The sequence below is a fragment of the Canis aureus genome, chromosome 25, assembly GCF_053574225.1.
Source record: "Canis aureus isolate CA01 chromosome 25, VMU_Caureus_v.1.0, whole genome shotgun sequence".
NCBI lineage: Eukaryota > Metazoa > Chordata > Mammalia > Carnivora > Canidae > Canis > Canis aureus.
This window is the reverse complement of record NC_135635.1, coordinates 6,742,721-6,765,069: the sequence shown is the minus strand read 5'-3', so window position 1 is coordinate 6,765,069 and position 22,349 is coordinate 6,742,721. Positions and strand designations below refer to the sequence as shown.

The 22,349-nt window shown below is 40.3% G+C and overlaps 1 protein-coding gene across 5 annotated transcripts in view; it reads left to right on the top strand.

Moving 5' to 3' along the window:
• Positions 1-22,349, top strand: part of PFKM (phosphofructokinase, muscle) — a 44,814-nt gene that overhangs the window by 4,319 nt on the left and 18,146 nt on the right. For 3 of the 5 annotated variants that reach the window (XM_077870286.1, XM_077870284.1, XM_077870283.1), the window contains one exon: positions 20,151-20,243. In XM_077870286.1, coding sequence (XP_077726412.1) covers positions 20,159-20,243 — 85 coding nt within the window. In that variant the 5' untranslated portion in view covers positions 20,151-20,158. Of the gene's footprint in view, positions 1-16,639; positions 16,791-18,987; positions 19,115-20,150; positions 20,244-22,349 lie in introns of those variants that run through there. The other 2 variants (XM_077870287.1, XM_077870285.1) reach the window with 2 other exon arrangements.

Here is a 22,349-nt window from a genome sequence, read left to right as displayed (position 1 = left end):
GGAAAGGGAGGGAGCAGCTGACCACCCCTTAGGCAGCGTTCACTCTGGCAGGGCACCATCGCAAAGTCCTAAGCTTCGTGATGCACAAACTATAGCTTAATTTAGTCTCATTTTAGTGAACCTAGAGTTAATCATGCTCACAAGAAAATGGTTTATACACAAGAATACCAACTTATTAAGATATTGGAGCAATATATATCTATATGACAACTGTGTAGTCGGTGTCCCTATGACAACTGTGTGTAGTCGGTGTCCCTTTAATCACACTTGCTTTGCCCATCCATAAATAGCTGCTAGTTACAAGAAATAAGCCTAGCTTGTGCCCCTGTCCCACAGTTCCTTGAATTTGAATAGACTATTTCTTATTTGCCCTATCTTCCCTGCTTTTCCCATTCTCGTGTTGCTCTATACCTAATACTCACCTCAGAACTCCTTAGCTCTGATCTATTTGGTGCCTTTTCTGTGGTTTGAATTCAACAGTATCCCACAAACAAAATTCTGATGTTAACTTCTGCCTTTAAACACTGAGGACTCAGGTAGGAGTTACAGTGAACCCTTCCAGCTTTCCCACTAGAGATGGAGAATCAAATGTCTTCCCAATTAGTCCCATTGGGACCTCTGTTCCTCCTTTTCTGCCTTTCTCCCTGCCTGCCTCCCTTCTTTCCTGTCTTCCCTCTTCCCTTCCTCCTTTTCTTTCTTCCTCTCTACCTCCCTCCTTACTCCTTCCAAGAAAATTGGTTGAGCACATACTGTGTCAGGCACTGTAGTTGGCACTAGGAATAGAGCAGCAAACAAGTACATTGCTTACTGTCATCAAGTTTATAGCCCTGTGGGAGTAAGATGGCAATCAGATCATCACACACAGATCATTAGAATGATGCTAGTAGAGTGAAAATAATATCACATAATTAGAGTATAAATACACGGTAAGTAAGCAGACGTGAAAAGTTGGAAAAACCATTTCTAAGGAAGACCTGAAAAAGGAGTATGTATCAGCCAGGAAAAGGGGAAAGAAGAGCTTTTTGGGAAGGACAGTAGGATCTGAATTGAGAGTTTGGGGACGCCTAGGTGCCTCAGCAATTGAGCATCTGCCTGTGGCTCAGAGTGTGATCCCCTAGTCCTGGGATCGAGTCCCACACCGGGCTCCCTGCAGGGAGCCTGCTCTTCCTCAGCTTGTGTCTCTACCTCTCTGTGTCTTTCATGAATAAATAAATGAAATCTTTAAAAAAAGTGAGAAGGAGTTTGGCTCATTGGAGGAGCAGAGAAGGCCAGTACAACTTGGGTGAGAGAAGAGTAGCTGGGGAGTGAACTATAAAGATAGTGTAAGAGCCAAATCATGCTGTGCCTTCTAGGTCTTACCATTCCTGAGCTGTGAGAACTCACTGAAGAGTGACAGGATCTGGCTCCTGGGTTGAGGATGACTTGGCAAGAGAGATTATGTGCTCTGACGGGATTGGAAATGCCACTGCCTGGCTCCTCTCCATGCAGAGCATGAGTGAGAAAGTCATGCCATCAAACAGCATGGTTGGCAGGGTGAGCCCAGAGCTACCGATGCCACAGTACCCCAAACCCCTAGCCTGTGTCCCTCTGCTGCTATCAGCCTGAAGAATCCGTAGGCAGTCCACATGAGGCTGTGTGTGGACAAGCTGACCTCTAATCCTGATGGAAAATGGAACACATTTCTAATTTCACACTTGGTGGAGAAGCAGCTGCTGTTACTATCTTCTCAGACTCCCTGTCCCTTAGAATAGACCAGCTCTGCTTGTACTGTGATGAGGCAGGCCCCACAGTGTGCATTTGTGTATGTTTCTGGCCTATGGGGGATCAGTTCCCAACCCAAGGAAGCCATTTGGTCCTGGCCTGGGACACAGCAAAGGAGTGTGTCACCTAAGCCCCTAACCTTTGCGGTTAGAATTCCAGGAGAGCCCAGAGCGTGAGACAGACATCCAGCACAAAGGCTCAGGGACGGCAATAGCTCTGTGGGTCAGGCTCTGATCCAGCAGATCCAACCTCCTGCTAGGCCCAGAGCTTCTCCTCTGTACACACCTCTCTTAACCACTAATGGACAACTGGCCTTGGCAATCCAGGAATCCTGAGATGACTACTTATCATGCTGCAAATGAGGGAGTGCACCAAGATAGTAGTGTTACACCCATCTGTCCCCTGTGTTACCACTTCTCCCTGGAAGCATAAGACCTTACTACCATATTTCATACTTCATTTGGGCGATCTGTTACTAGCATTGCCCGGTTCTGAGGACCATTCTGTTCCTTTGACAGTAGGACTGTCAAAACCACTCATCCTGGTTTATGCAGACCAGGATGCAATGTTTCTCCAACACTGTGAATGCAACTGATACATGGAGGTGATTGCTCCCCATAGCCCAGGTTTCTTCCAAGCCAATGTACTTGTTTTCTGCAGCAGAAACAAGATTCTCCATATATAGATGCCATGTTATAAGTGACCCAAGACCTGTTCTATTGTTGAAGGAAAATCAATGGGAGTTCTGCCTCTGTAAAGATTGTCTTAATCTCAACCTAGTTGCCATTCAACATTGATCTGATCCCAACCTTTCAGAACTAGCTCCAGAGAATTTGATTTTTCATGGACCTGAAACTTTCAGGGCTCTTCAAATGTCAACTCAATTGGGAAGATCATTGAGTAAGAAAATAGACTTTCAGGTGCTCTTCTTTCAGTCAAATATGCAAGGACACCAGTAAACTTCCGGAACACTTTTTTCATCTTCCATTGGTTAATAGAGATAATCTTATGCATCCCCTTTGGCCACCCTACTCTGTGTTGTTCCCCTATCAAATTGCCTCTCAGTCAATCCAGGGAAATGTATTTTTTTTATTCTTATTTTTTAAAGATTTTATTTATTCACGAGAGACAGAGAGAGGCAGAGACACAGACAGAGGAGGAGCAAGCTCCATGCAGGAAGCCCGATGTGGGACTCGATCCCAGGATTCCAGGATCACACGCTGGGCCAAAGACAGGCACCAAACCGCTGAGCCACCCAGGGATCCCTGGGAAATGTATTTAAGAGACTAAAAGTATAGTCCTTGGATTATGTACTTACTAAACAGCTGAACTTCTCACATTATGCTTGATGAAGTGTTAGCAGATCTGAAGTGGAAGACTCCCAGATTATCTTAAGTAATTATTATTTGTCTTCTCTATTCTGATATTCCCCCAAAGCTTGCTTCTTTAAGGAGAGAAAATGTTTACCTGGTCCAAGCTTGAGGCTACAGACCTCAGCAGAAGAGTTTGTTTTCCTTTGCCCTAATCAAGACTTGAAGGTGGAACCTTCAACCTATAGTAGGGGTCTTGTTACCTGTACCCTCTTTCTTGAGCCAGCTTTCCCAAGAACTTGATCCTAATGGGTGAAAGTGACTTCATAGAAGTCATCTAAGTCTTCTGGGCATGCAAATTTATTTTTCAAGTGATGGTGTTCTTGGACCTCCACAACTTGCAAAAATCATTCTCATACTTACTGTGCATCGGAATCACCCAGAGGGCTTATTAAATCACTTTGCTAATCCCCTACCTCTGAGTTTCTGATTTAGTAGGTTCTAGATAGGACCCAAGAATTTGCATTTCTTACAAGTATCCAGATGATGCTGAAACTGCTAGACTGGAACTGGGAACCATGGTCTTAGCCAGTGCTCTATGTCAGAAACATTAATATTAATGGCTAGTGGAGGCTTCTCTGTCTCCAGGGGTCATCCAATGCCAGCCAGAGCTAAAGGTGACTCTCAGTGCAGACAATGAATGGGTTTATGCCCATGGCCTGGGTCTATCCTTATGGAGCTTCTATTCTGTTGGAGGAAAGCAGATTATCGTCAGCAAATGGCTAGATGAGATCCAGGATCTGTGTAGAAGTGAGAGAACAAGACATTTTTTTTTAACTCAGAAGTTCATTCCTAATAGCATGTTTCACATCAACCCACCAAGTTGTTGTAGCCCATTTAGAGTTCTGATTCTAGTCCAAAGGAAATCTTGATGATCCTCTGGTGTGACACTCCTATCCTGTTCCTGCTTCAGGACCTTTGTATTTGCTATTCTTTCTATTTGAAAGCTCTCCCTTCAAAGGGAAGCATGGTTTTCTCACTCATTTGTTCAAACCTCTTCCTAGAGTATCATCAAGATTTTTCCGTCCACCCTATTTAAGATAGCACCTTTGTCGCTCAGCTTCTTTGCTCTGCTTTCTTTTTCTTCAAAGCTCTAACTGATATTTGACTCATTTGCTTATATTTTAAAGATTTTATTTATTTGAGAGAGAGAGAGAACACAAGCAGGTGAGGGGCAGAAGCAGGCTCCCCACAGAGCAGGGGAAATACCTATAGTATGCTATCTCCTATTCTCTTGGGTTGGAGTCACACGAGGATGACTGCCATGCCTACTTCTCCTAAATGTCCTGGTACACTATTACTAGCATCAGTAACATCATCTTCATCATCTCATCACAGTGGTCTAAATACAGATCTGTACCCATTCCATAGTCATGACCATCCTTGTAGTAGTGAATGGGCTCATGAATATGGCATACATCATCCTCTTTATTGTCTCCCATCTGTGCCAGCCTTAAGTAATCATTGTTAAAGAGATTTTCTGTCATCATGAACTACTAGGCTTCCTGGCAATAATGTCTAGCTTTATCCTGATTTAGAGGGTACTGTTCAAAGCTTTCTGTATCTTCATTTACCTATCCACTACTTAAGAAGGCTAATGGTTTGAACATTATGAACCAGGTACTTTAGAATACCTCAACTGGTTTACCGAAGTTCTCTTCCTGTCTAGCTGCTACAGAATTATATTTATTTTTTAAAAAGATTTTATTTATTTATTCATAAATAAAGAGACACACACAGAGAGAGGCAGAGACACAGGCAGAGAGAGAAGCATGCCCCATGCAGGGAGCCCAATGTGGGACTCAATCTGGGATCACACCCTGGGTCAAAGGGAGGCACTCAACCGCTGAGCCACCCAGGTGTCCCTACAGAATTATATTTAAACATCTGACACTTCTACCCTCCAGAATACCTTCTTTTATAATAACTATAATTTTTGCATTTATTCTTTGCCTGGACTCCATGCCAATACTTTAATAGCTAACTGATATCTGGAGAGCTCTGGGAAGTCCAAGAGGACCTTCTAAATACTTGTCTGTACTCTGAAGATCAATATATAGAATACATCTTTTATTGTTTGGTACCAGGGTATCACATATAAGGTGAGATATTATTTGGCTTTTCTCTGTGCATATTGGCTTCTCCTGACATGCTGAAAACAGGAAGACCATCACCAGATAGTACAAGATAGAAGAAATAGTGGATTTTTAAAAAAGATTTTATTTAATAATGAGAGACACGGAGAGGGAGAGAGAGAAGGAGAGAGAAAGAGAGAGAGAGAGAGAGAGGCAGAGACACAGGCAGAGGGAGAAGCAGCTCCATGCAGGGAGACCGACGTGGGACTCGATCCCAGGTCTCCAGGATCAGGCCCTGGGCTGAAGGCGGCGCTAAACCACTGAGCCACCGGGCTCAGTCCCTCTAGATTTTAAACTCCATGAGAGTTTATTATAACTCAGTACCTGGTACAGTGACTGGCACATAATGAGTCCTCAATAAATATTTATTGAATGTATGAATTAGTAATGAATAGAGATTTCCTATGATTCTTATAAAGATTCTTATTTATGGCTTTTCTTAACATGATGTTTTTCTTCCATCAGCTGTCTCTGTTTTGTGTTGGTTTTTACTAGTTTAATTCTCAGAAAATAACATCTTCAAGTTTGGAGATAGTACTAAGATGACATAAGCAAGGCCTAAGTACTTCTGAGAAAATTCTTCTTTTCTGGAACTCTCACTCCCAACTGACCTGAAGGTTTCCAAAGTGCCTTTTGAGATATTTCCTTGATTTCTGCTTATATAGTTTTCCAGGAACTCCAGATGACTGATCCCTGGACACAAAAAGGAATCTAAAGGATCAAGTGTCTATGAATAAGGCTATGAGTAACAGTGACATTTCCTTGCTTTCACCTAATTAAGGTAGACTGATTAATGCAATTATTCATTAAGAACGCTTTCAACGAATATTTAAGAGTTGGCTTTGAGCCACATGCAGAAGAGTGAAACTGGACCATTTCCTTATACCATACACAAAAAATAGACTCAAAATGGATGAAAGACCTAAATGTGAGGCAGGAATCCATCAAAATCCTAAAGGAGAACACAGGTAGCAAACCTCTGTGATCTCAAAACAACTTCTTGCTAGACAAGTCTCCAAAGGTAAGGAAAACAAAGGCAAAAATGAACTATTTAGACTTCACCAAGATAAAAATCTCTTGCATAGCAAAGGAAACAGTTCACAAAACCAAAAGAGAACCGACAGAATGGGAGAAGATATTTGCAAATGTCTTATCAGATAATGGGCTAGTATCCAAAATCTATAAACAACTTATCAAACTCAACACCCAAAAAATTAATAATCCAATCAAGAAATGGGCAGAAGACATGAACAGACATTTCTCCAAAGAAGACATACAAATGGCCAAAAGACACTGGAAAAATGCTCAACATCATTTAGCATCAGGGAAATATAAATCAAAACCATGATGAGATAACTACCTCACACCAGTGAGAATGGCTAAAATTAACAAGTCAGGAAATGACAGAAGTCGGCAAAGATGTGGAGAAAGGGGAACCCTTTTGCACTGTTGGTGGGAATGCAAGCTGGTGCAGCCACTCTGGAAAATAGTATGGAGTTCCTCAAAAAGTTTAAAATAGAGCTACTCTATGGCCCACAATTGCACTACTAAGTATTTACCCAAAGGACATAAATGTTGTGATCCAAAGGGATACTTGCATCCCAATGTTTATAGTAGCAATGTCCACAATAGCCAAACTTATGGAAACAGATGTCCATTGACAGATAAATGGATAAAGAAGATTACACACACACACACATATATATATATATATATATATATATATATATATACACACACACACATACACACACACACAATGGAAACTACTCAACCCACAAAAAAATTTAAATCTTGCCATTTGCAAAATGTGGATGGAACTAGAGGGTATTATGCTAAGCAAAATAAGCCAATAATGGGATGCCTGGATGGCTCAGTCCTGCCTTCGGCCCAGGACGTGATCCCAGGGTCCCAGGATTGAGTCCCACATAGGGCTCCCTGCATGGAGCCTGCTTCTCTCTCTGTTTATGTCTCTGCCTCTCTCTCTGTGTCTCTCATGAATAAATAAATAAAATCTTTAAAAAAAAAAAACAGAAATAAGTCAATCAGAGAAAGACAATTATCATACGATCTCACTCATATGTGGAATTTAAGAAACAAAACAGGATCATAAATAAGATGAAATCAGAGAGGGAGACAAACCGTAACAGACTCTTAATCATAGGAAACAAACTGAGGGTTGCTGGAGGGGAGGAGTATGGGGGGTTAGAGTAACTGGGTGATGGACAGTAAGGAGGACAAATGACGCAATGAGCACTGGGTATTATATAAGACTGATGGGGGATCCCTGGGTGGCTCAGGGGTTTAGCGCCTGCCTTTGGCCCAGGGCGCAATCCTGGAGTCCCGGGATGGAGTCCCGCGTCGGGCTCCTGGCATGGAGCCTGCTTCTCCCTCTGCCTATGTCTCTGCCTCTCTTTCTCTCTCTGTGTCTATCATGAACAAATAAATAAATAAATCTTGGAAAAAAATAAGACTGATGAATCACTGATCTCTACCTCTGAAACTAATAACACATTATGTGTTAATTAATTGAATTTAAATAAAAAATAATATCTGCTGCTGAAAAAAAAAAGAGTTGGTTTTGGGTAGGGGACCCTGGCTGGCTCAGCTGGTAGAGCATGTGACTCTTGATCTTGGGGTTGCAAATTGAGTCCCACATTGGTTGTAGAGATTACTTTAAAATCTTTTTAAAAAGTTGATACTGTGTAGAAGGGGGTAAAGAATAGATTGCCTCTCAAATTTCAACCTGTTAGAGTTTCTAACTTCTAGAATGTTGTGGGAAGCTTTTCCAACTTTTCCTTTTCCAAAACTCTTTAACATCTTTATTGAGATATAATTCACATATAAAATTCACCCATTTCAAGTGTATAATTTGGACTTAAGAGTTCCTCCTAAGTAGCTTACAAGTCACCACTCCATCCTAGCAATGAGTAAGTGAAAAGACTGAAAAATTAACAATTCCTGGATCCATAAGAAAGGGCAAACTGCTAGCCCCAAAGTTGGAGAGACAGACCGGCAAGTACAGTTCCTCACGGCTTACTAGAGCAGAGACCCATGAATGGGAATATTCTTGGAACCAGTGATGCTGTAGGAAAACCTGAACTGTAATTAACAAGTTGCTGAAGGCTCAGCGTAGACCATTCTGAGAGTTAAAAACTGCAGGGGGTCCAGTCAAAGGGAGTCTCCACAATATTGTGAGATTTCCTTTCAGGAGCTCAACCGGATTCTCACAGTAAATATCAAAGAAACCCCCCCTAGGGCTTCCAAAACGGGGAGAAGAAAAGGACCTGTTTGGAATACAACAGAGCATTCCTTTCTTGTTAACAAGCCCCGCCTTCACAGGAAACTAATTAACCAGTGCCTAACTTAATGGGGTATTCTCAGAGTCTAACCCACTTGAGGGAGATAAATACCCAACTCCAGTCCACTCTAGCCTTTCTAGAACTACCTAGGGAGAAAAACCTGAGAAACTCTTGTCAAGTTCACAGTCTAGGGGCAGAGATTGAAATCTAATCATTGGACTATAGAATGCTTCCTCTCCTCACCGCATCTTTCCACCACATTACTGAAGGGCAATTTACAGTACTTCCTTTTACCCATTACCTCATGTCTGGCTATCAGGAAAAAATTACAAGGCATATAAAAAGACAAAAAATACAATTTGAAGAGACGGAGCAAACATCAGAACCAAACATAGCAGGGCATTAGCAGACTAGGGATTTTAAACACCTATGAATAATGTGTTGAGGACTCTAATGAATAAAATAGCATGCAAAACAGAGGGGCAATATAAGCAGACAGATGGAAATCCTAAAAAAGAGCAAAAAAGAAATGCCAGAGATAAAGAACAAACAATCACTGTAACAGATATGAAGAATGCCTTTGGTATTAATTAGTACACTGGACATTGCTGAGGAGAGACTCTAAACTACAGAATTTATCAATAAAATCTCAAAAACCAAAAAGAAAAGAAAATACTGAAGAAAACAGAATACCCAAGGACTCTGGGACATCTACAATAGATGTAATATACACAAATTAGGAATACCAAATGGAGGAAAGAAAGAGATAAAGGAACAGAAGAAATATTTGGAACAATAATGACTGAGAGTTTCTCCAAATTAGTGTCAGACATCAAACCACAGACTTAGGAAGCTCAGACATTTATGCTAAAAATAAAGACAAAACCCCCTACACCTAGACATATCATTTTCAAATTACAGCAAATCAAAGATAAAGTAGCAAAAGAAGCCAGGGGAAAAAACACCTTACCTATAGAAGAACAAAGATAAAAATTACATTCGACTTCTCTGGAACCACGCAACCAAGAAGAACATGGAATGAAACATTTGAAATGTTAAGAGAAAATGTCACCAACCTAAAATTCTGTACCCTGAAAAATTATCCTTTAAAAGTGAAGAAATATAAAAAATATATATATAAAAAAATAAAAAATAATAAAAATAATAAAAAAATAAAAGTGAAGAAATAGACTTTCTCAGACAATTTGAAGAAATTTGTTGCCAGTAGACCTGCCTTGCAAGAAATGTTAAAGAAGCTCTTTAAAAAGAAGGAACATAACATGGGTCAGAAACTTGGATCTATGTAAAGAAAGGAAGAACATCAAAAAATGAAAACATGAAGATAAAGTAAAAACTTTTATTTTTCTTGTTTCTAGTTAATCTAGCAGATAATAAGTTGTTTAAAGTAATAATAGCAACAATATATTTAATTATGTAAACTCATATACATATCATATCTATACAGCTTACTCTTGAACAATGTGAGTGTTAAGGGCACAGTTGAAAATCCACATACAGGATCCCTGGGTGGCGCAGCGGTTTGGCGCCTGCCTTTGGCCCAGGGCACGATCCTGGAGACCCGGGATTGAATCCCACATTGGGCTCCTGGTGCATGGAGCCTGCTTCTCCCTCTGCCTATGTCTCTGCCTCTCTCTCTCTCTCTGTGACTATCATAAATAAAAAAAAAAATTAAAAAAAAAATAAAAAGGATGATCACTGTTTAAAAAAAAAGAAAATCCATGTATAACTTTTGATTCCCCCCAAATTTAACTATTAATAGCCTACTGTTGCCTGGAAATCTTATCAATATCATAAACAGTTGATTGACACATATTTTGTATGTTATATGTATTATATGCTGTATCCTCACAATAAAGGAAGCTACAGAAAAGATAATACTATTAAGAAAATCATGAGGAAAAGAAATACAATTACAGTACTGTAAAAAAAAATCTCCATATAAGTGGACCTGCATAATTTAAACCAGTGTTGTTCAAGGGTCAGCTGTATATGTTTATGTATGTTTATAAGTGAGTGAAATGAATGACCACATTCTGGGGCATCAAATACACCTTAACTAAAAGAACAGAAATCCTACAATGTCTGCTCTCAGACCACAATGGAATTAAACTAGAAATCAGTAACAGAAAGATAACTGGAAAACACCCAAATATGTAAGGATTTAACAACACATAAAACACACATAAATCAGAGAAGAAATCTTAAGGGAAATTTAAAAAACATTTTGAACTAAATGAAAATGAAAACACAACTTGGCAAAATTTGTTGGATGCAGTGGGAGCAGTACTTAAAGGGAAATTTATAGCATTGAATATATATATATATATATATATATATATATATATATATATATATATATAAAGAAGAAGGTCCAACATGAATAATCAGTTTCCAACTTGGGAAACCATAAGAGAAAATTAAATCCAAAGTAAGCAGAAAAAAGAGATAATAAGAATTAGAACAGAAATTGGGCACCTGGGTGGCTCAGTTAATTGAAAGTCTCTTTATTTCAGCTCAGGTCATGTTCTCAGGGTCATGAGGTTGAGCCCCAGGTGTGACTCTGGGCTGGATGTGGAGCCTGTGTAAGATTGTCTCTCTCCCTCTTCCTCTGCCCCCACTCCTCCAAGGGGGAAAAAAAGAATTAGAGCAGAAATCAATAAATCTGGGGGAAAAAAAAAAAGCAATGAAACCACAAGCCAGATCTTTGAAAATATCAGTAAAACCTATAAGCTTTTAACTAGGCTAAGGAAAAAAGAGTGAGGACACAAATTCCTATCAGAAATAAAAGAGGGGACATCACTACAGATTCCAGAGAAAATAAAAGGATAATAAAAGATTACTGTGAACAAATCTATGCCCACAAATTTAATAACCTAAATGAAATGAACCAATTCCTTGAAAGACAAATGTGCCAAAATTCATACAAGAAGAAATAGGTGATCTGAATAGGCCTAAATCTATTTAAGAAATTGAATTAATAACCTTTCAAAAAAGAAAGCACTAGTCCCAGATAGATTCCTGGTGAATTCAGTCAAAGATGTAAGGAAGAAATCTTGCCAGTTTTCTACAATCTCTTTCAGAAAATAGAAGCAGAGAAAATACTTCTAAATAATTCTATGTGGCCAGCATTACCATAATACCAAAACCATACAAAGATACTAAAAAGAATACTTCAGATCACTATCTCTTATGAACATAGATATAAAAATCCTCAACAAAAGATTAGCAAATCAAATCCAAAAAGGAATAAAGAGAATTATATACTATGATCAATAGCAGTTTATCCCAGATATTCAAGGCTGGTTCAACATTTGAAAATCAATATAATTCATCAGATAAACAGATCAAAATAGAAAAATCACATAATCTTATCAATAAACACAGAAATAATATTTGACAAAATCCAACACCCATTCATGATGAGATTTTTCAGTAAATTAGTATAGGGTAATTAGTATAGTAATTAGTATAGTATAGGGTAGTATACGTACTTAATGTTGAGAAATTGAAAGCTTTCCCACTAAGATAAAATACAAGGCAAGAATGCATCTTCTCACCACTCCTTTTCAACATTGTGCTAAAAGTCCTAGCTAAGGCAACAAATGATGAAAAGGTAATAAAAAGTATAATGTACACGAGGAAATAAACACATTTGTAAAAGCAAAAAATAAAAAATAAAAAATAAAAAGTATAATGATTGAGAAGGTAGACAAAAAACTATTTTTGTTCATAGGTGATATGATTGTTTATACAGAAAATCTGAAAGAATTGACAAAAAACTCCTGGAACTAATTAGTCGGTGTAGGAAGGTCGTAGGATAGAGGTTAATATGCAAAAGTCAATTGCTTTTCTATACACAGCAACGAATAGATGGAATTTGAAATTAGAAACACACTACCATTTATGTTAGTGCCCCCAAAATGAAATACTTAGGAATAAATCTAACAAAATATATACGAGATTTTTATGAGGAAATCTAAAAAGCTCTGGTGAGTGGAATCAAAGAACTGAATAGAGAGAGATTCTGTGTTCATGCAGAGGGAGACTCAATATTGTCTAGATGTCAGTTCTTCCCAACTTTGTCTATAGATTCAATGCAATTTCAATCAAAATTCCAGCAAGTAATTTTATGGGTATCAAGATGCAGATTCTGAAGTTTATGGAAAGACAAAAGACCCAGAAAAGCCAATGCAATATTGAATGAAAAGAACAAAGTTGGAGGACAGATGCTACCCAACACCTCAAGACTTACCCTAAAGTTACAGTAATCAAGACAGTGTGGGATTGGTAAAAGAATAGACAAATAGATCAACGGTCCAGAAATAGACACCCATAAATATAATCATTTGGTCTTTTACAAAGGAGCCAAGGCAGGACAATGGAACAAAGATAGTCTTTTCAACAAATGGTGATGGAACAACTGGACATCCATGTGCTAAAAAGACTCTAGATACAGACTTTATGCCCTTTACAAAAACTAATTATAAATGGATCATAGACTCAAATGTAAAATGCAAAACTATACAATTCCTGGAAGATAACATAGGATAAAACCTAGGAGACCCTGGGTATGATGATGCCTTTTTAGATGTAATACCAAAGATATTATTCATGAAAGAAATACAGCCGACCCTTGAACAACACAGGTTTGACCTGTGCAGGTCCACATATACATAGATTTCTTACAGTATAGTACAATAAATGTACTTTCCCTTCCTTATGACTTTCTTAATAACGTTTTCTTTTCTCTAGCTTACTTTATTGTAAGAATACAGTATACAATACATACAACAAACAAAATATGTGTCAGTCAACTGTTTTTGTTATTGGTAAGGCTTCCAGTCAACAGTGGGCTGTTAGTACAGTTGGCCCTTGAACGACGTGGGACACTAACCCCTTGTGCAGTTGAAAATCTGCATATTAACTTTTGGCTCCCCCAAAACTTAACTACTAATAGTAGGAACTATTAACTCTGTACAAGTGGACCCATGCGATTCAAACCCATGTTGTTTGAGGGTGAACTGTAATTAAGTTTTGGGGGAGTCAAAATTTATATGATTTTTGACAGCATGGAGGTCAATGCCCCTAACCCTATGTTATTCATGGGCCAACTGCAATAGATAAGCTCAAATTCATTTCAATGAAAGCCTACAAGTCAGTGGTATATAGTATGTTCATAGTGTTTTGCAGTCACTTTGAGTTTAGGACATTTTCATCACCCACAGAAGAAATCCTATCCTCATTAGCAGTCACCCCTCATTTCCACATCGCCCTAGTAGGCAATTGCTTATCTGCTCGCTGTCTCTATATATTTGCCTATTCTGGATATTTCATATAAATGGTATCATATGGTATGTGGTCATTTGTGAAAAGCTTCTTTCACTTAGCATGTTTTTTTTTTCACTTAGCATATGTTTTTAAGGTTTATCCATGTTGTGCCATGTATCAGAACTTCATTCTTTTTATTGCCAAGTAATTTTCTATTGTATGGACATGCCACATTTTATATATCCTTCATCAGTGGATAGACATTTGGCTTGTTTCCACTTTTCGCTTATTATGAATAAAGCTGCTATGACCATTGGTGTACACATTTGTGTGTGTGTGTGTACACGTTTTCATTTTTCTTGGGTGTATAAGCTAGGAATGGAATTGCTAGGTCATACGGTAACTCTGATTAACATGTGGAACTGCCAAACTATTTGCCATAGTAACAATATAATTTAACATTTATACCAGCAATACACAGGGTTCCAGTTTCTCCAGGTCCTCTCTAATACTTGTTTGTTTTTGTAAAAGTCATTTTAATAGGTGTGAAGTGGAATCTCGTTGTGGTTTTGATTTGTGTTTCCCTAGTGATTAGTAATATTGAGCATCTTTTCCTGTGCTTATTGGTTATTTGTATATTTTATTTAGAGGAATGTCTATTTAAGCTCTTGCCATTTTTTTGTTTTTTAATATTACAGTTTCATTAGATATATATTTTTAAAGATTTTATTTATTTATTCATGAGAGACACAGAGAGAGGCAGAGCCATAGGCAGAGGGAGAAGCAGGCTCCTCGCAGGGAGCCTGATGTGGGACTCAATCCCAGAACCCTGGGATCACACCCTGAGCCAAAGGCAGATGCTCAACCACTGAGCCACCCAGGTATCCCTTCATTAGATATTTCATTGAACAGAGTATGTTTTTTTTTTTTTTTTTAAAATTAGTAGACATTGTTTGTTAGAGAAGTTTTAAGCTTACAGAAAATTGAGCAGATTACACAGTTTCCTCTCCTGTGGTCAGTTTCCATTTATTACTATTTGCATCTGTGTGGTATATTTGTTACAACTGATGAGCCAATATTGATACATTATTAACTAAAGTCCATAGTTTGTTTATATTAAGGCTCACTCTTTGTATTATAAGTTCTATGAGTTTTGACAAATGCACAATGTCATGTATTATGCAGAAGTTTTATTGCCCTAAAAGTCTCCTGTGCTCCACCTATTTATCATTCTTTCTCTACACCAGAGAAATGTCATTCTTTACCTTTTCCAGAATGTCATTTAGTTGGAATCATATAGTATAGAGCCCTTTGAGACTGGCTTCTTTGACTAAGCAATATATATTTACGTTTCCTCTATATCTTCTTTTCTTGCTTGATAATAGGTCATTTCTTTTTACTGCTGAATAATATTCCATTGAATTGATATACCACAATTTATCCATTCACCTTTTGAGGGATATTTTGGTTGCTTTCAGTTTCTGGTAATTATAAATAAGCTGCTATGAACATTCATGTGCAGGTTTTTGTGTGGATGTAGTTTTCAGCTCATTTGGGTAAATATTTAGAGGGGTGTGATTGCTGGATCATATAGTAAGACTATATTTTGCTTTGTAAGAAACTGCCAAACTGTCTCTTAAAGTGACTGTACCATTTTGCATTCCCAAGAAAAAAATTAGGGTTCTTGTTCCTGTACATTCTTAACAGCATTTGATATTGTCAGGTTTGTTTGTGTTCTGGATACTAACAATTCTAACAACATGTAGTGATATCTGTTTTAATTTGCAGTTCCTGAATGACATACGATGCTAAGCATCATTTTATATGATTATTTGTCATATGTCTATCTTCATTGGTGAGGTATCTGTTCAGACTTTTTGCCCATTTTTAAAATTGGGTTGTTATCTTTTTTTGTTAGTTATGTATATATTCTGGCTACCAGTCCTTTATCACATATGTGATTTGCAAATATTTACTCCTTTTCTATAGGTTGTCTTTTGATGGTAACATTTGCATCACAAAAGTTACTTTTGTGTATTCCAGTGGTTTCATCTTTATTCTCAGTGTTTGCAGCTAGTATATATGCAGGGGGTAGAAACAAAAGTAAGAGGAAGGGGAGTAGAAAGAGCCTGGGGAGGAGAGATGCCTGTGAAGAGGCATTGCCTCAAAGACTTGGGTGGAGAGAAGAAGGAATAAAGCGGATCAAGGAAAAGAGGCACCTTTGGCTCTGGGAGTACTTGGCTCAGGCTCCAGTGGTGGATGCTGTTTGCTTGGTAGCCCTGTATTTTCCCTGAGAAAGGTCCATACATGTAAAAGGAGTTGTTTTTTGAGATCCCTCTATGGAAAATACCAGAGTTCAATGCTCCTCCAGGGTAGGGACTCTGTTTCCTTTAACTTTTCATCCTTCAGCACCTACTCCCAAACCTGGCACAAAGCCTTTCCATGAATGTTTGTTTAAAGAGTGAAACAGGTGGGAGACAATGCATCAGGCCAGAGGGAGGCGGGGGGAGGTATTTTTAGTTGTTGAGGGTGTTTGGATGCAAGGAGTCTCAGTCAATCCCAGCTAGAAAAAAGTTTTCTCTGCGGACAACATGGGAAGCAAGTAAATAATTTCTGATTCCCCCTGTGTACAGGAGCTGATGGCTCCCGAGACAGACATGGGGACCCGAGAACCTTCTGGGGAGTGAGGAGACTAAGCTGATGCCATATCTGAGCAGTCCTTGGGAGGAGGAGGAGGGGAGAGGAGGAGAAAGAGGAGCAGAAGGAGGCGGAGCCTCCGGGCCAGCATCAGCTAGTGGAGGTTGGGAAGCCTCTCCTCTTTCCCCTCCCTGTCGCCTCCACCTGGCTCCTCCCCGCGTTGGCCAAGCTCCCCTCCCCCTTCCCCAAGGACAGTCTGCAAGGAAGCCGTGGCGGAGGAGAGCTAAGACTAAAAGGCAAGAGGGGCCCTTGGGTAAAGACCCCAGGGGAGAGCCGAGAGCGAGGTGGGGATGACCGTGCTGGGAGGAGGCGGTGGGGAGAACTGGAAGGAGAGGACGGGCAAAGAAGAGGGGGTACAGCATAAGAAACTGGAGGGCGGAGGGGGATGGGTAGAGGCCGTCGCGAAGAATCCTACCCTTCGGCTCCTCTCCCTCGGCTTGCACGCACAGCCCCCTTCCCTGAGAAGCAGGGATGGGTGAGTGGTGCCCGGACCTCGTCGCCCTTGGTTGCCCGACTCCTGTCCTGGCACTCCTCCAATTCGAATCAGTGCACCTATGATGTTGCCTCCCTGTGTTTCTTCCTCCCGCGTGCTTATCTACACACATGTGGTTTTATATTTAGATTTTATGTCTGTGTATCTCTACATGTGTGTCGCTGTGAACCTCTAAGGATGCTTATAGATGAATCTGCGTGCATTTTGGTATCCTGTACCTCTATAACTGGTTAGAGATGCAGGAGAAGAACCTGAGCTGTTTTTTTTTTTTTGCAGGTCAGCACTCCTAACCGCCCCCCTTGTTATGGTGAATTCTCTCCCCCGCTGAAGCCCCCAGGGGGTGAATGATCCCTGGGGGGTTTGTAAGTGATGAGCTCCCAGAGTGAAAGAGAGGAAAAGAACTCAGGGGAAATGGGATCAGCATAGTCATGTTTTGTTCTTTCTTTCCCAAATTTTTGCCTTCCTCTTTGCACCAGCTACTTGGTCTTTCTTTCTTTGAACATCAGAGATTTGGACATGCACACTCTAGTAAATAGGAGAGTGTTTCTATCTCTGTGTTTATTGTATTCCTTTTGCTGTTTGTCATTATATGCTTTCTGAAGTCCTATTTGTATCTGTATGTCTTAGAAGTAGAATATGGAGCTATGTTTGTGTCAAAGCATATTAGATAAAAGTTTTCATATGTCTGTGTACATTTTGTATTGTTTGTCAATTCACTAATGCTTTCAACAAGGATTTATTGAACTGTTATGTGCATAGACTTCACCAGGCTTTCGTAAGCTGCGGGAGAGTTTTTAAAAAATGAACATGATCCTTCCCTGGAGGATTGTTCAGTCTAGTTAGGGAAAATGGCTTATAGCAATCATCTATCCGGGGGTCTGCAAACATTTTTTGTAAAAGGCCAGGTAGTAAATATTTTAGTCTTTGCAGGCTACCTAGTCTTTGTCACAATAATCTACTCCTGTGGTAGCAGAAAAGCAGCCATAGGATGACATGTGAAAGAATGAGAGTGGTATGGACACTGAAATCTGAATTTCATGTAATTTTCCCATGTTGTGACATTGTATTTTCAACCATGTAAAAATGTAAAAACCTTTTTTAGTTTGCTGCCATACGAAACCTTAGAAAGGGCTGCATTTGATCTTTGTGCTATATAGTTTGCTGATCCTTGATTTAGTCCAACATTTTTGACATATAAGAACCAATTTCAATATCACATAGAGGCGCCTGGGTTGCTCATTGGTTAAGCAGCTGACTCTCAATTTCAGCTCAGGTCATGATCTCAGGGTCCTAGAATTGAGCCCTGAGCCCCAAGATGGGCTCTGCCCCCCAGCAAGGAGTCTGCTTCAGGATTCTCTCTCTCCTCTGTCTCTCCCCATCTCTCTCTCTATCTCAATGAAATAAATAAATCTTTAAAAAAAATACCACATAAAGTAGTGATTAAATGCTAAATGAATGATCCACTACCAGACAGTATATGATTAGACGAGGTCCAAAAAGAATCTCTCCTTGCCCTGTGGTAGTCAGTGAAGGCTTAAAATAGACTTAATATTAATAGAATTGCGACTAGGACTGGTCTTAAATGATGGGGTGGGATATTGATCTGTGGAAGGGCCAGGGTGGCCTTCCGGATGCGAGATGCAGTGTGCTCAAGTACACAAGTGGGAAGGAGCAAAGTAATGTTCAAGTGATGATGGAGCAGAAGATTTGTGGGAGCAAAGGTTGAAGCTGTAGATGAGGGCTAGATCACGGAAGCTTTGACTGCCAGTCTCGGAAGTTTGGACTTTATCTATGGATTATGTGTAGTATGTCTGAGAATCTGTGTCCCTTAATAATACTATGTGTGTTTGTGTATGTATGTCTTCATGAGTGTCTCATTGCATGTATTTTATTGGCATATATTCGGATTTGTGTGTTTATGTGACCTATGTCTTTATCAGCAGCTACCCAGATTTCCCCAGATTCACAGCAGAAACATGAGCTGTGCTTAAAGGTCATCAGCCCCCGTTCAAGTGAATGCATCCTCTCTCCACTGAGGCCCCAGGGTCCGGTGACCTTCTCGTGGAGGTTTGTTTTGTGTCTCTGATACAGTGGAGAAGGGAAATAAACAGAGGGAGAGCAGGTAGGCAGTCCAAGTGGGGAGAGGCAGCGAGGATCACAAAGAAGCGAAGGGTAAGGGAAGACAGTAAGGGAGAAAATTAGGATTTGATAACCGTTTTGACTCTGAGAGTATGGAGGAGATAAATTTAAAGATTTAGGTTTTAGCCTGGGTAACTGGGAAAGTGATGATTTCGTTGACATTTTTTTGGATACAAAAGTATGTCTTGTGTGTTCCTGTGAGAAAGAGAAGCCTTGAAGACAAAAATAGGAAGGTGGTCACATGTACTGTGTCCATATCTATGTATAGGTGGCAGTGATTGTGCTGCTCTTCCATCTGATAGCATGGAGTGTAAGGGGCAAGGCCTGAAGATGAGGTGGGAGATGCTCAAGAGTCAGGGAGCCTGAGAGAATGGGAGAAACTGGAATATCTTTAACCATTCCCGAGCCTGAACCATTGATTTGCGCAAGCTCAAATGCGCATGTAAAACCCCAATCCCAGTTCCAGCCTAGCCCAATTCCATAAAACTGAACCCTAATCTTCCTGTAATCCAGCCTGCCCTCGCTTTTCTGCCTCCACTTAGCTGGATCTTGATCAATGCCCCAAACCTCATCCGATTCCTACAATCTGCAGCAGCCCTTCCCTTCATGAAAGGGAAGGATCCTTGAGGCTAACTTAACTTTCCTCCTTCCTTTCTCATTTCTGTTCAGTCAACTGCCCTTCCGCCTGACCTTAGCTTGTTCTTCAAATAGGCTCCAATTGAGGTGGGAAGGATTAGCCAGGACCTTTGCAGTGTTGGGTTTGATTACTGTGACATTTCAGCTTGTCACTCTGCGAGGGAGTGGCCCTCTTCTGGAGGAAGCCCAAAGCACCCAGGCTGTAAAGCCCAGAGTCAGTATAGTGAGAGAGCCTGACTGAGGTGGCTCTTGCCAGTTTAACAGAACCATTTTCCGAGCACCTCCATCTTCTTCTTGTGTCTTACCTGGTCCTTCCCTTGAATTCTAGAGTGGATCATGACCCATGAAGAGCACCATGCAGCCAAAACCCTGGGGATCGGCAAAGCCATCGCCGTGTTAACCTCTGGTGGAGATGCCCAAGGTAAGGAGGATGGCTCTGCTTGAGGAGGGACTGGGTGGCTGGTAGGCCCCCTTGAGTTTCTTGACTCCCTTCACCTGTAGAACAAAACTATCCTCCTTAATGTCCTTTTGTAGATTCACACTGGATTCCTGGGCCTTCCCCAAAATCTGTCAGGTCTAAGTCCCTAAGTACTTCTGGATATTGTTTGCTCTAATTTACTCAAGCCTTCATAACACTTCTTTCCAGATTTTTCTGAAGATTTGGGACCATTTGGGTCCTTTGGTACCTAAAAAAACAGGTGTTTCCTCAAGCAACATTAGAGACTGAAGAGATAAAATGGTTGAGAAAGCAGTAGGTGGATTCACTTCAAGCACATTGGAAGTGGTGGGGAAAGGGAGGGGCCCCTGAACTGGGATTTGGTGGGCCCTACCTAGACCCTTAGGTATTGCCTCCGATGTCTGTAGAGCTCCTGCACTGACCAGAGACCAGCACCTCACTCTGACAGCACTAGAAACAGTTCTACTTCATTCTCTGGCTTTTTCCTCCTTTTCTGTTCCTTCAGCCCTCGAACAAACAGGAACAGCAGCAGTTAATCAGTGCAGATCCATGGGTCGGGGGTGGGGTGCAAAAAGCAGAGCCAAAGAGAACCCCTATCTGGGTTGAGTCCCAGAAACCTGGAAGTCAGGAAAATCAGGTATATGGAAAAATGAAGTAGGAGATAGGGAATGTGTGATTTTTTTTTTCTCCTTTGATGATCTTGTATATTCTAGTTTATAATGCCTTGGAGAGAGGTAGAATCACATTGGGAGGGATACCAGGACATGAAGACTGTGCTGGGAAGAAGACAGAAGGAAAGAGATTTCAGCTAGTCTCCCTTTCGCTCTGCTCCACTCTCTCTAGGCATCCTAGACTTTGTGTTAAGGACTCCCTTTTTTTAGAGCCCTGTCTTACATGTTGTGAAGAAGTTGATTTCCTTGGGGGAATTTGTAGTTTTAGGAGGAGAGATGACATATATTAGCAAAATTCTTACGTAAGTCTCATAAATAACAATAATCAAGTGTGCCTTAACCAAATAGAACACACTCTAATAATGAAATGCTAGACCTTGGTATGATTAACCAGGAAAAAGTTCCCAGAGAAGGTAGATTTCGAGAAACCGAACTCTTCGTTGAATGAATTCTTCATTCGGTAATGCCTGGTACATAGTAAATGCTAAGTAAATGTTCCTAATTAAATGCAAAGGAAAATTTTGAGCACCTGTATACCAAACAGGATGGCGGGCACTAAGGATATATCCATGAAAAAGTCACATGTTGTCTTTACTCTTATGGTCCTTTTCTAAATGTAGATTTTAAATATGTTTTTTAAATTAATGTTCACTTAATTAAAACTGTGGCATATATCATGAATATGAGAATGCTAGAATGAGGACACATAGGAAGGAGGGCACAGAAGTCTGAGTTCAGCAATAGTGGCCAGATAAGGAATGCAGAGCCCTACTGGAGGCTGACCTGGCTTCTATTGCTTCTCTGTTCTCTCCTGGAAAGAATCCCTTGCTACATAAAGTCTGAGTGTTGACCCTAAAACCTTGGTAGGGTGGCCTGTGAAACTAGATGAAGTGAAGCAAGAGCCTGCTAAAAATCCAAGTGAGGTATCTGAAGTTAGGAAATTATGAAAAAGAAGGACTTTCTGGAGAGGGAAAGAGGGGGAAAAAAAAAGGAAAGAAAAGAAAAAAATGAGAGAGACCTAGGATATAACTTGGGTCTAAGAGCAGCAGAGCCCTTCCAGCTCCTGATTCTGAGCAGAGAAATCCTCATTCCAAAGGGACTTTCACCTGCTTTAAGGGAAGATTATCCTTCATGGAGGCAGGGGCTAGCATAGGCTGATTTCTGGAAGGCCAGCTGGACCAAGGCCTTTGGGATCCTGTGACAGGCACAGTGTGCCCAGGGAAATATCCCATTGCGGGCCACATAACATCACAGGTGCACATTAGTAGGATGAAACTAAGAGAGGCAGGGAAGCAAAGCAGAAAACTCAAAGAAGAGCTGATAGATCCCAATAGAAGGAGCAGCTCAAATACAGCAGTGGCCTGCCCAGAGATAGGTTTAATGATCTTCAGTTCTCCCA